The 13,859-nt window shown below is 48.4% G+C and overlaps 3 protein-coding genes and 1 long non-coding RNA gene across 4 annotated transcripts in view; 3 read left to right on the top strand and 1 right to left on the bottom strand.

The window, feature by feature from the left end:
- LOC123154400 (uncharacterized) overlaps positions 1-1,612 on the bottom strand; it is a 4,930-nt gene extending 3,318 nt beyond the window's left edge. Inside the window, exon 1 of the long non-coding RNA XR_006476833.1 lies at positions 552-1,612. This is a non-coding gene — a long non-coding RNA (uncharacterized lncRNA). The remainder of the gene's footprint in view (positions 1-551) is intronic.
- Positions 1,613-1,873: 261 nt separating this feature from the next.
- Positions 1,874-6,782, top strand: LOC123150293 (U4/U6.U5 tri-snRNP-associated protein 2). The gene is made up of 8 exons (XM_044570129.1): positions 1,874-2,388; positions 3,659-3,903; positions 3,996-4,080; positions 4,502-4,858; positions 4,937-5,137; positions 5,878-6,049; positions 6,134-6,305; positions 6,395-6,782. The coding sequence occupies exons 1-8, from the start codon at positions 2,038-2,040 to the stop codon at positions 6,486-6,488; spliced, it is 1,677 nt and encodes a 558-aa protein (XP_044426064.1). The 5' UTR covers positions 1,874-2,037; the 3' UTR covers positions 6,489-6,782.
- Positions 6,783-7,660: 878 nt separating this feature from the next.
- LOC123148640 (pentatricopeptide repeat-containing protein At2g44880) lies at positions 7,661-9,999 on the top strand (the record flags this gene model as incomplete). The annotated part of the gene is given in 1 exon segment (XM_044568112.1): positions 7,661-9,999. A coding segment is annotated over 1 exon segment (1,879 nt), but the record flags the coding sequence as incomplete, so codon positions are not given.
- Positions 9,772-13,095, top strand: LOC123148641 (haloacid dehalogenase-like hydrolase domain-containing protein Sgpp). Its single transcript, XM_044568113.1, has 5 exons — positions 9,772-10,464; positions 11,650-11,758; positions 11,841-11,995; positions 12,207-12,468; positions 12,564-13,095. The coding sequence occupies exons 1-5, from the start codon at positions 10,109-10,111 to the stop codon at positions 12,756-12,758; spliced, it is 1,077 nt and encodes a 358-aa protein (XP_044424048.1). The 5' UTR covers positions 9,772-10,108; the 3' UTR covers positions 12,759-13,095.
- Positions 13,096-13,859: the final 764 nt, after the last annotated feature.

Below are 13,859 nucleotides of genomic sequence, written 5' to 3'. Positions count from 1 at the left end.
ACATAATGGGAATGTGTCAAAAAATAAAGATATATATATATATATATATGATACACTTAAGTTCATCTTCAGAAAATATACATCAGTACAAAGTATCATTTGAATCCGGAAGAACTAATGCACATTTATACACCTCTAAATCCGGCAGAACTAATACAACAATACATAGTACCTCTGTAGTTTCCATGCCAAATTTTGGGTGGTCAAACAATTAAAAGGCAAGATCATGAGAACAACATCTGTTTCAAAGACATTATAATTCGTCCTGGTAAAAAATATTCCTTCATCCACTCAATTGTAGATACCTGGAAGTAACAAAACTGCACTAGCTTGCCAATAATGTTTTATTTGTGCTTCGCAAGGACCAACTCCTAAACTAAACACACAAAACTGTGAGCACATCTGCAATTTGTAGAAGAGAAAGGTGCAACGCTAAAAAAACTATCAAACTAACAGATCCATCAATCAATTATGCACTTCTTACATCTATCATGGGCAAGAGTTTTTGGTAGACTTCACAAACTGACAATTATGCAGGATTGAACTTTAACCTGGACACATAGAGCGAAGACATCAGCAAATCGACCAATCAAAACTTAGAAGCAACCATGCCAAATTATGGTTCCACCCTACAAGCTGCAACCCAATAGAATGACTTGAAAAGCATAAGAGTACAGATGCAAAGCTAAGCAAACTGCATCCATACTACTTCCTGAAAAGTGGGAACAACGAAAGGGATAAGTCCCAATAGAGAAAACATCATATTTTAGGACACACCTACCTTGCCTGTTCGATTCAAGGGTAGGGGAAAGATGAAGGGGATGGCGTCCGACAGAAGCCGCGGCCGGGGTGTTGGCGGTCTGGCCGAGCTATCTTCCTACCTTATCCCTGCCTCCTACCCCTGTAGACGACCTTTCCCCTCCTCCTTTGTTTTCTTTCGAGAAAGATCAAAATTGTTGGAAAACCTCTCTTGACGAAATTTAAACATCACGCCCAACCGAATAAAACAGAGTCCAACCTAATATAGATTTTAATGCGGAAGGTTTGAGGAAGATATATCACCTCGTCCTCCTGGACGGACACACGAGAACAAGAATCGGAGGTGGTGGTTGTCGTTGCGGCAGTGGCGGCTTCCATCTTGACCCCCTTCGCCACGACGAACGCCATCTTGATTGGTCTCGGCGATGGCCGAGGAAGACGAGACGACAGGAGCAGGGGCAAGAGCGCCTGCCTGCGGTGGTGGGGTGGGAAGAGCAGCGCAGAATGGGTGTGATCCCGTCCTCCACGGGCTTGCGCGACCACCATCGCCCGCCGGCTCTCCACATCGCGCCCGGCCGTGCCGCCGCCAGATCGGCACGTCACAGGAGTGGGCACGGCGGCCATCACAAGCAGAGCAGAGTGGAGACCGCGGAGACGCGGGCGAAGCAGGGCGAGCTGAGTTGCTGGCGGCGGTGGCGTTTTGGGGAAGAGGAGAGGAGAGAAATTGTGTGTGGAGGAAGAGCAAAGAGGAACAGTATCTGGGGAAGGGAGGGGCGGGCGAAATTGTGTGTGGAGAAATTGTGTTGCGCACGCGTACTGGCAGACAGAGAGAACGAAGAGGAAATTGTGTTGCGCACGCGTACTGGCAGACGCGAGAGCGCAAAGAGGAACCAATCGCGAAGGAATGGGCGAACAGTGCAGGTTGCCGAAAGAGAGCGCCCTTGATGCACAGCTGAATGGTTTTAATATGAATGGAGTCATCCATAGCAGTCCAGTACCGCAAGCAAGGATCACGGATTCGTCCTCCGTGCGCCTTTTGTGACGAGAAAATTATACACTGTGTCGTCAGGGGCTAATCTGCAAAATCATCCACGACCCTCCCTTCCCCTGCCCTAGCCGCCAACCCCCTCTCTGTCTCTCTCGCGACCTCTTGCCGCCGCTCGCTGCCCCTGCTCGCCCCCGCCGCCGCCGCCAGCACTCACTGCCCTTCCTTCCCCTTCCTCCTCCGCCCGCCCTCCTCTCCCCTCCCTGCCTTCTCCTTCCTCCCGGCGGCCGGGGATGGGCGCGGACCAGGAGGGGCCGCCCCCCGCGCGGAAGCGCGAGCGCGAGGAGGAGCCCGCGGCCGGCGACGACGGGGGCGCAGCTGCCTCCGAGAAGCGCCCGCGCGCGGGGGACGAGTCGGAGGGCGCCTCGCTGCTGGGGCTCGCCAACTACGCGGACGAGGAGGAGGAGGAGCGCGGGGCTCCGAGGGGGCGCGCGAACGGCCGGCCCCGCGAGGAGGAGGAGGAGGAGGAGGAGGAAGACGAGGAGGATGAGGAGGAGGAGGACGAGAGGAGGGCTCCTGAGAGGCGCCCTAGGCAGGTCGAGCTGCGCCGGGACTGCCCCTACCTCGACACCGTCAACCGACAGGTATAACATCTTTTTTGTACCAGCATTTTGGCCGCCGATTGGAACACAATTGCCTGCGGTTCCATGGGGGTCACGTTGGTCCGAGACTCCCGAGTCCGGTCCTTCTCCTCACAGCTCTAGCCTCTAGAATTACCTGAGATCTGTGCAATGCTAGCTCTAGAATTACTACCTGAGCCCCTTCATCTCGAGCAGTGATGTATGCCATAGTGGTAAACTAGTGCTTTGTGTGTGCTACTACCTCACCATGTCATCCTTGTATATGCACAGATGAAATTAATCACCCCGCCATTGTCACCGATTCCTAATTCAGCACAACAAACCTCATATGTTTTGCAAAAGAAAAAGGTGAAAATTTGTAGTGCTGACCCCACAAGTACTTTGCATTTCTAAATGTGTCTATTTCCTTTGACCCCCTAGGTTTAACCCCTAAGCTACAAAAACTTCAAATTGGTCTGTGGGCAAACTGGGCATAGTGGGTTGGTAAATATAGAACATGTGGAGATGTAGAACTGGAGCATGGCACTTAGGCATTTAATTTGTTGGTGCTTGGTAGTACCTACACAGTGAAGCCTACTTGATTTTTCATATGGTATAGCTTGTTAGCAGCTGATGCTCTTCATTTCAAGCAGTAATGCAGTAGCCTACTTTGTACACTGATGATTTGTATGTGTTAAAAGTTTTCAACCCCTGCAACCCCACTATGGTCACTTGCTTCCTAATCCAGCACATCAAACCTCTGAAAGGCTCTTATGTTTTCTTCATTACAAAATATTGCAGGGCTGACTTCACAAATACCCCGTTTTACTAAAATTGGTTGTTCTCTTTTATTCTATAAGAGTTTTGGTTTAACCTGTGAGCTAAAAAAACTGTGAACAGAAGGGCTTACTTCACAAGTACTTTTATTTGTGTGTAAATTTCGTTATCTCCTTTGATTCCCTAGGAGGCTAGGTTTAAACTTGTAACTACAAAAACTGTGAATAATTGTGTGGCACACCCTTTTGGTGAATATTGCTACACATCCTACAAACTCCTCACAGATTGCTAACCCTGTCCTACACGAATTCTTTTTTATAACGAATCCCCAGCATTAGATGATGCTTTGTGCAGATTTAATTATATTAAAGCACGCCATGCTCTAGTGCTCTATTCTCTGTTCATATATGCTATATACTCTTTTTGGGAGGTGGAGGGGGCAAATTTTATGGTTAACCAAGCCATTCTGCACTCTCATGTTTATCAATGCCTGATTGTACTTTGTCCTGCTTCGTAGGTCCTTGATTTTGACTTTGAGAAGTTCTGCTCAATCTCCTTATCGAATTTGAATGTGTATGCGTGCCTAGTTTGTGGAAAGTATTACCAAGGAAGAGGCTTGAAATCGCATGCGTATACCCACAGTCTTGAGGCAGGCCACCATGTCTTCATTAACCTTCAGACCGAGAAAGTTTACTGTCTTCCTGATGGATATGAGATAAATGATCCATCACTAGAAGATATTCGACATGTTCTCAATCCAAGGTGATCATTCGTTGTTTCTGACGTTATCTATTGTCGCCTTTGTTGACTCCAGTAATCAGTTCCGCGTTTTATTGATTGGTATGGTTTGGCAGGTTTGCAAGAGAGCAGGTTAAAATTCTTGACAAGAACAAGCAATGGTCAAGAGCTCTGGATGGCTCCAATTATTTACCTGGAATGGTATGTATCTATGAAACTCTCTAAATGCTTGTTTTCTGTCATTGTGCTGTGTTGTGCTGTGGAATCCTTCCAGTTAAGGGAATATTTACCCATTCTAGCAAACTGTTTTTTAGTATTTTTTGGATAGCAAATAAAAGTACTTGTTTGAAGAAGCCATAGCAATGCTAATGAAACCCAGAGATATACTGTGGACTTGAATGGTTTGGTCTCGAGCTCTCCATTTTTACTATCTGATTCTACATCACTTTACCTCACAGTCGTCCTATATGAATGCCACCGTGTGACTTAAGGAATGGTTTAGATTGTCTTTATTCACTTGATTGTGGATGGAAACCTGCAATCATTTAGGCTCTTGTGATTTGAGAGCTAAATATTCATGCCCTTTATCATATGTTAATCACTCTTCTGATTAAATCTGCAGGTTGGTCTTAACAACATTAAGGAGACTGACTTTGTGAATGTCACAATACAATCACTGATGAGGATTACTCCTTTGAGAAATTTCTTTCTCATACCTGAAAATTATCAGCATAGCAAATCCCCACTGGTTCATCGGTTTGGAGAACTAACTCGCAAGATCTGGCATGCTAGGAACTTCAAGGGCCAAGTTAGTCCACATGAGTTCCTTCAAGCAGTTATGAAGGCTAGTGAGAAGAAGTTTCAAATTGGTGTACAATCTGATCCAGTGGAATTTATGTCATGGCTCTTGAACACGCTGCATGCGAAACTAAGAAGTTCAAAGAAGAAAAATAGAAGCATCATATATGATTGCTTTCAGGTTAGTTTTAGTATCAACTGTGTAATTATTAGAACTTGCGGTAGCTTACCTGTTACATTTGAATCTTGTTCTTGGCAGGGAGAACTTGAAGTTGTCAAGGAAATTCACAGGAAGCATTTACTGGACGATGAGCAGAATGGCGAGGCAGGTTCACAGGTTGAAACAACAAGTGACGGTATGGTCACTCAAACGTCTCGGGTCCCATTCTTGATGCTCGGTCTTGACTTGCCACCGCCACCTCTTTTCAAAGATGCCATGGAGAAAAATATTATTCCACAGGTTTGTTCACCCAAGCATCTCTGCTTTTTGCTGGAATTGCAGGACACGTGTCAATTTTTTACCTGTAAGGGGTGCTAGACTGGTATTTATATGATGGAAACTTCCCTGGTTGTGATGCAAGAACCAACGGACTCTGACTAATTCAGTTAGCTAGAGCATCGGTACATGAGAGACTTAATTCCCTATGGTCCAGCCTAGACCTGAGGTCTTGTTTCCCAAGTTTATGATCACTTAACTTATATGTAATACTAGTTTTCTTTTGTTCAGGTCTTGCTGTTTAGAGCATCAAACTTGAACTGGCTGTGGGCCTATTTTCTACTTGTCATTTTAAGTACGTGTGTCCATAGACCCATGAAAATGACAAGATGGAAAGAAATCGATAAAATTGCGGGACTATTCTGTATTAATCTCGCTGCAAGTGTAACCAATATCCTAGTCTTTCTTGGAGTCTCTTTTTCATGTACATATATGTTAAGGGGTCTCTGACCAAATTTTCTTGATGGGTAAAGTAAACAAGTGAGCCAACTTCGCCCATTATCATCCACATGATTGTTTGCCTAAACTAGTGTGAATCTAGGTCCACATTTGCTGCAGGAATAGTGCACACTCACTGAAGGGATATGATTTTATACACAACAACGAAATCTTGGCATTGATTTTTACATGGAAGTTTTATGTTTTAGTTCTCTGCATCCTGGTATTTGGCAATACTCTAATTCAGAAGCTTGCACGGTGTTCAGGTACCACTGTTCAATATACTGAAGAAGTTCGATGGTGAGACAGTTACAGAGGTGGTACGGCCATCTATTGCCCGGATGAGGTACCGAGTCATCAGACTTCCAAAGTATATGATCCTTCACATGCGACGGTTCACCAAAAACAACTTCTTTGTGGAGAAAAACCCCACTCTAGGTAACTCTCATGTTAGCTTGATGGCGAATATGACTATTCAGAGCCCGCACCTATGCTAAGAGGTTTCCATGTTCTGTGTGACAGTGAACTTTCCCGTGAAGAACTTGGAACTGAAGGACTACATCCCATTGCCCAAGCCAAAAGAGAGTGAGAAGCTGCGCTCAAAGTACGATCTCATAGCCAACATCGTCCACGACGGCAAACCGGGCGAAGGATGCTACAGAGTGTTTGTACAGCGGAAATCAGAAGAGGCGTGGTACGTGTTCTTTGTCTCATTCCTTGCGTGTATATCCCTGAGTGTCAGGCTGTGGCCTGGTAAATCATTTAACAACCCTATACCTGCAGGTACGAGATGCAGGATCTCCATGTCACCGAGACCCTTCCGCAGATGGTCGCTCTCTCTGAAGCCTACATGCAGATATACGAGCAGCATGAGTGAGCGATGGGGATCATCGTGTAGCCTTCAGTGCCCCTGTTTTTTTGGCGCTTGACACAGATGATGGTTTTTACAAGCTAATTTATGTCTGAAGCAAATTTTTGAGGGCTCGAGTGTTGTATGTCCGAATTTAATTCCTTGAGAAGTAGAAGAATCTGGGGAACTTCGCTTCAATGTTAGTTTCTTGACGCCGCCATGGAGAGATTCCAGGAGCCAGCAGCTGTAAGATGTAAAAAAACGTACCCGCACTTTTCGAGAGCTCGTTGAATCTGTTATGAATCTGTATGTTGCTACCAAGCAGGAGTGATCGTGGACGTGTTCCCAAGGGTTTAAGATGCATTTGCATACATCTGGTGTATGCGCTGGATGGTTGCTACTCACCATCAGTTTCAGCTGCACAGACAGCAAGTTCTTGTCAAGTTACTAACTTGCTATTTGCAATACATCTTGCTTGGAAACCTCCATATTTTCCATGAATGGACGTGACTGTTAAGGGCTCTTTTGGTTGGAATGATAAGTGGAGGGAAAACATTGAATATGAAACTTTCCTATAATGATATGTACTATTCATGCCTTTGGTTCAGACGAATGGGGCAAAAGAAAAATGAGGAGTTTTCGCCTTCGGTTTGAAGGAATGGGGCAACGGAAAAAGTGAAGCAGTTTTCATTTTATCCCATTTTTAAATGAAGAGAATTCTAACATCCACTTGGACATTTTTTCTCTTTCAAATCGAATTTCTATGCACGATGAACAAGACTAATATCCTTAACAGCATAACAACATTCTAACTATAATTTTTTTATCTGTTTTAACTTTGATTCGATCATATTTATTGGAATTAATGTTCTTTTCCAATTACCGTGAACCAAAGCATCCAAGTTGACATAATTTCTATGTTTACCATGTTTCGTACAAACGTTCCTGTATTATTTCTGCATTTTTAGAATCCTGCAAACCGAATGAGCCCAAAAATTCTGACATGAATTTAATGTTTTTTTCTCGAATTCAACATGAGCCTGTTCAAATTCTGACATGAATTCGATGAAAATCTCGCATTGCGATGTGGCTGGCCTTCTCTTGTATTCCTCAAATTATACATTTTGTCCACTATGTTTACGTACTTTTTTCTCAGTAACAAAACCCGCCTTCGCCTACCGTTCCCGTAAAGTGTCAACTCAACTGCCCGCCAAGGTAACGAGACGGGCGGAGCCCCATTTGCGCCACCGCCCGCCCCCAATGCCGTGCTCGCCAGGGCCCCGCCGCCGCCCGCCGCCGGCGGTGCCAATCAGCACCGGCCTGCTCCGGCAGCTTCGGATCGCGGCCGGCCAGGCCTCCCCGCGCCTCCTCCTCCTGCAGTCCCTGGCGCTCGTGCTCACCTCCAACCTCTCCTCCACCCACGCCGCCGTCTCCTCCCGCCTCCTCAACTCGCTGCTCCCGCACCTCCCCGCCGGCCGCCTCCACCTCCTCCGCCTCCTCCCCTTCGACCACCTCACCCTCCTCCTCCTCTCCTCCTCCTCCGGCCCCACGCGACCCGCCGTGTCCGCGCTCCACGCGATCGCCGTCCGCTCGGGCCACCTGCCGGCCGACCTCCGCCTCGCCAACTCGCTCCTCGCGCGCTACCTCGCCGTCGGCTCCCACGCCGCCGCGCGCTGCCTCTTCGCCGACATCCCGCGCCCCGACGCCGTCACCTGGAACACGCTCCTCCGCGCCTGCCTCCGCTCCGGCCTCCTCCCCTCCGCGCGCCAGCTGTTCGACCAAATGCCCCAGCGGGACCTCGTCTCCTTCAACTCCATGCTGTCCGGCCACTCCGCGGCGGGGGACATGGCCGGGGCCAGGCAGCTGTTCGACGGGATGCCCGAGAGGGACGTGGTCTCCTGGAACTCAATGCTGGTCGGGTACACCCGCCTCGGAGACATGGAGGAGGCCAGGAGGATGTTCGACGCGATGCCGGAGAGGGACGTCGTGTCATGGAACTCGATGCTGGACGGGTACGCCCAGGCCGGGGACGTCGCGGCGGCGAGGGCCGTGTTCGACGGCATGCCGAGGAGGAGCGCCGTGTCCTGGAACGTCATCCTGGCGCTGTACGCGCGGGTGAAGGACTGGCGGGAGTGCCTGAAGCTGTTTGACGCGATGATGGCAGTGGGGGCCGCCGTGCCGAACGAGAAGACCTTTGTGAGCGTTCTTACAGCCTGCGGCAGCCTGGGTGACCTCGAGAGGGGGGAGTGGGTGCATGGCCTGGTCCGACAGAGGTGGGAGAGGCTCGTGCCGGACTTCCTCTTGCTCACGGCGCTGCTGACGATGTACGCCAAGTGCGGCATGATGGAGACCGCGAGGGAGATCTTCGACTCGATGCGCGAGAGGAGCGTCCCGTCATGGAACTCGATGATCATCGGCTACGGGCTGCACGGGCAGAGTGAGAAGGCGCTCGAGCTGTTCCTGGAGATGGAGAGGAGCGGGCCTCGGCCGAATGAGACGACCTTCGTCTGCGTCCTGAGCTCCTGCGCCCACGGCGGGCTGGTGCTTGAGGGCTGGTGGTGCTTCGACAGGATGGTCAGGCTCTACGGCTTCGAGCCCAAGGCAGAGCATTTCGGCTGCATGATGGACCTCCTTGGCCGTGCCGGGCTGCTCACAGGCTCGGAGGACCTCGTCCAGAACCTGCAAGAGAAAGCGTCCCTGGCGTTGTGGAGCGCCATGGTTTCTTCAGCCTCTCGGGTGCAGAACGGCTCCAAGCTCGGGGAGTTTGTGGGGAAGAAGCTGATCGAGATGAAGCCGTCGGAGGTCGGCCCATACATTCTGCTCTCGAACATCTACGCCGCGGAAGGGAGGTGGGACGACGTCGAGAAAGTGAGGGAGATGATGAAGGAGAATGGTGCTGAGAAGGATGTTGGTTTGAGCCTTGTGGGATCCAGCGAACCAGAGATCCGTCTTGGTGCAGAGGACGGCGTCTCAGTTGGAAGACGGGATGATGGCGTGGTGCTGTCGATGCTGGGCGAGATGGGCGCGCGCCTGAAGCTGCCGTTTGAGGAGCCCCAGCGCAGGGAAGCGAGGGCGTGAGGAGCTGCGTGCGTGTTCCTCTGGCGTCATGGCATGCCAGGGCCAGCGCTGCAGCAGCAGCAGCGAAGGGAGCCGAGGGTGACTGACTGCTGGCTGATTAGCAGGCGATGGAATAAGCCAGAGAACACGTTGGTTGGTGGGTCAGTGGCAGTGGTCTGAGGTCCTTGTGCTCCAGCTCTTGCCAATGGATGGAGGATGGAGAAGGCGCTCGGCTGGCTGGCTCTGCTCTGCTCAACTGATCTGGCCGGCGATGTGATGTGACAAGTGAAGACGGTGACGGTGATTGGTGTCGGCAGGGTAGGGAGAGGGAGAGCGACGGGCGTCTGCTGCAAGGCGCAAGAGGTATTTGTTCCCTGGAACGTGGACGGATGGTGGTGTTTGCATTCGGATCTGTGGAAGGACAAAGGGGAAAAGGAACATGACAAGTTCTGGAAGCATATTCGATCTCCTTACTGGCAAACCATATGCGTCCAGCGTTTTCACGGCCAACCGAAATCTTTTCCAGCAAGAAAAATCGTTTTCATTGCTAACATTTGTTGCAGGCACATTATTTTCTGTCTTTTGCCATTATGTACTCATCATATGGGCCCCACCTGGCAGCGAGACGGCGCCTTGGCCCCACGTGCAGGTCGCAAACAAGACAGAGAGAGGAGGAGGAGGAGGAGGAGAAAGAGGAGCCGCAGAAGACGAGGACAGCAGCCCAACAAGTCAGGGATCGATCGATCGGATCCAACTCTGTCCGTCCGTGCTATAAGACGAGCCACCGCCCGGTTCCCAAATTCCTCCTCCGTCTGCCTGCCTTCCGCGACCGCCAGAGTCCTGCACTCCACAACAACCATCGACAACAAGCGCCCGAGCACGCGGCCGCGATCTCTCGCCCACCCACCACCCGCGCCATGGCTTCCACCAATGGCGGCGCCGTCAGGTACGAATTGCTTCCTCCACCACCACCCCAACCCCGATCTCCTTTTCCTGCTTGCTCGATCCGTCGGGCCGGCCGGCCGAGGGAGGCGGTCGCTCGTCGGTGCTCGCGTGCGTACATCTGATTAGAAGAAAAAAGCCCACCCGCCGCAGCAGAAGATCAATCAACCCCCGCCGGCGCGCAGCTGATTGTCCCCGTTCCTCCCCGGCCGCGCCGGCCCAAGCCAAGCCCGCTGACGGAATCGGATTCCGGCCATGGTTTCCTCGTCCCGTCCATCATACGTACATGCTTCCCCAACTGTCTCTGCTCTCTCGCGGATGCCATCCCTAGCCTGAGCGGCCGGCCGGCCTGGCTGATGCGCGTCCGCGTGTCTGACTGAACCAGCGTTTTTTCTTCTTCTTCTTTCCCTTCCTTGGCAAGAAAATACTTGTGCTGCAACTAGAATCTTTTCTGTCTTCATCTAAAAAAATAATCTTTTCTGTCTTCCACGACAGATCCATCTGAACCATCTCTTCGAAGACTGTTATTATTCAGAAAACTTCCTTTATATGGTCCATACACATGTGTAGTTTAGTTATTCCTAACAACCTGCTCTGCTCATAACGAGTAGTTTGGAACGGAGGGAGTACATGTCAAGGTAGGTAGCTAGGCTGGTACTTTTGGGACGCATGGCTAAAATTCTGAAGCAACCAAACGCCTCTCAGCCATATCCACACGAAACTGAAGAGCAGTTGAATGGTAAAATCCTGAAGTCCCCGAACAAGAAAGGAGTGCAGTAGATTGAAGTTCTCTGTCCTGTTTGTTTCCGCGGAACAATACCGCTATTTGATTAGTGACCCGCTCTTGATAAATGTCTTCCGCTGCATCAGTGTTGTCGTTAGATCACCGTGCCCGTGATAAATCCCTGTCTGCTGCGTGTGTGCTCTTGTCAATTCTCCATGCGCAGCTACTTTGAAATATCTGTGGTTTGTAATACCTTGGGTATCGGTGCTTGCAGACTTAGACATCCATGGCTCCAATGTATATGTGAAAGCAGAGAAAAAAGACCCTGTTTGCCTGTATTTTCTGGATTTTCAGTGCTGGGTTGCTTAAATATCATTCATTGAAATCAATTATTTGCACTTCATACATCGTCAGCAGCTACGAAGATTTGACTGCTGAACTCTAACTGTTTTCCATACTTTGTAGTCCTCTTGCAGCGACCGTTCCAGTTGAGGCGGTTCTGTTTGACATTGATGGTACCTTGTGCGACTCGGATCCTCTTCATCACATCGCTTTCCAAGAATTGCTTCTTGCGGTAAGAAGCTTTACGATGCATGATATTTATTATTCTTTATTAGTTTCGCGAACAAGCTGACTGGCCTAATGGATGTAAACAGATTGGGTACAACAATGGTGTGCCGATTGACGATGAGTTCTTCATAAACAACATCGCTGGAAGAAGCGATGCTGAAGCTGCCCAGAATTTGTTCCCAGACTGGCCCCTCGAAAAGGGGCTGAAATTCCTAGAGGACAAAGACGTCAAATACAGAAGGTACACCAAGTTGGAACTACTTCTTGGTTATATGATTTTTTTTTAATGAGCAATTGGTTTTATGTAAGGTTGTCGATGGTTCTGTTATTTCTTAATGGGCTTTTCTCACTGTTAATGTTTTTCTCTTATTTTTAAAAATTCTGTTCAGAACCACTAGTTGGCTAGTATGACTTGGTGAGGATAAATATTTATAGTCCCTTGTTTGTTACAGTTTGGCGATGGAGCGCCTAGAGCCTGTAAAGGGCCTCCACAAGGTGGTTCAGTGGGTGAAAGATCACGGCTACAAGCGTGCCGCAGTAACCAATGCCCCAAGGATCAATGCAGAGCTCATGATCAAACTTCTTGGTCTATCAGACTTCTTCCAGGCCGTGATTGTTGGAGGTGAATGCGAGAAGCCAAAACCCGCCCCCTTTCCATACCTGAAGGCCCTCAAGGAGCTCGGAGTGTCCGCAGCACACACCTTCATCTTTGAGGTACGCATACCCTTGCATATGTATCCGTTGAACTCGCCGTCTAAAATCTGATTGGATTTACAGATACATCATACCAACATATGCTTTGAATGCAGGATTCCGCTTCAGGGACACGCGCAGGTGTTGCCGCCGGAATGCCCGTCGTCGCCGTCTCGACGAGGAACCCGGAGAAGTCCCTACAGGAAGCTGGGGCCGCATTGATCATCAGTGACTATGAAGACCAGAAGCTGTGGAACACGCTCGAAGAGATTGATAGGGAGGAAGCGAAGCTAAAGACTGGTGGAGCCTGAAAAAGATGATGGTGATGAACAATTGATTAGACCACTGCAATCTTACCCATTCTTATGATTTAAGGGATTCTACGCCCCAAAGTTATTATGGAAGGGCAGAGCTCATCTAGGTATTTTGAGCTATTAGTTTGGTATATGTGTTTCTTTTTATTGTCTAGTAGAAAATCAAATAAAAAACTTTAGTGCCGATGACATGAGATTTGTTCTGTTGATGGGACCTATGAAAATGGTATATCTGTCAGGCTCATTGCCTACCAGCTCTGTATTTTGACTGTTTGACCACTCTGTTTGATTGAGCTTCTCTTTATTAATATGAAAACAATATGGTAATGATGGACATCGCAACGTCGACTGCTCCTTTAAACAGAAGTTATGGTAGCACAGAGCCTCTCTTTATGATTCAAGGGATTCTATGTCTTGAAGTTCTGGTTTCACGGAGCTCATCAAAGCATTTCAAGCTTTTAGTTTGGTACATACGTGTTTCTTAGAAACAAATAAAATATCTTTAGAGCCCATGCCATGAGATTGCTGTGTTGATGGGATCTATGAAAATTGCAAGTCTGTTACCACCTCCGAATTCTGACTTGTTAATCTTCAGATCATTATGTTTGATTGAACTTCTCTTTATTAATTTGAAACACTACTAGCACATATGTCCATGCGTTGCAACGAGAAAAATTGATATTTTGTGTAACCATAATGTCCCACATCACCGGATTCACTATAAAAACATGCCGCAACACAAAATCCTTTTACAAAATGAACATAAAAAAATATGTTGCAATTTAGCCGTGTTCATATTTTCTTTGCCGGGCATAATCTCCCACTGATTTCATTTAAGTATATTTAATGGCAGTTAAGTATAATCCTTTAATTAATTACCATGACATCATCACCCGTTTTAGTCGGGAATTAAATCCTTCAATTTCTAATTTAGTAGCCCCAACACATTGAAGCCTCTATATCCTCCCTTTTAATTATTCTACCTTTTTACCTCAAACCCTTCATGTAGAATTTATTAAGATCACAATCTTTCTTTTAGTTATTTCACCGGTTTACCCATAATCCTTTGTTTAATTAGCCACATCCGTTTAAATATTG

Source organism: Triticum aestivum, chromosome 7A (assembly GCF_018294505.1).
Source record: "Triticum aestivum cultivar Chinese Spring chromosome 7A, IWGSC CS RefSeq v2.1, whole genome shotgun sequence".
In the NCBI taxonomy this organism is placed as follows: domain Eukaryota; kingdom Viridiplantae; phylum Streptophyta; class Magnoliopsida; order Poales; family Poaceae; genus Triticum; species Triticum aestivum.
Note: the sequence above shows the minus strand (reverse complement) of the source record. Positions and strands in the feature narration are given on the sequence as shown.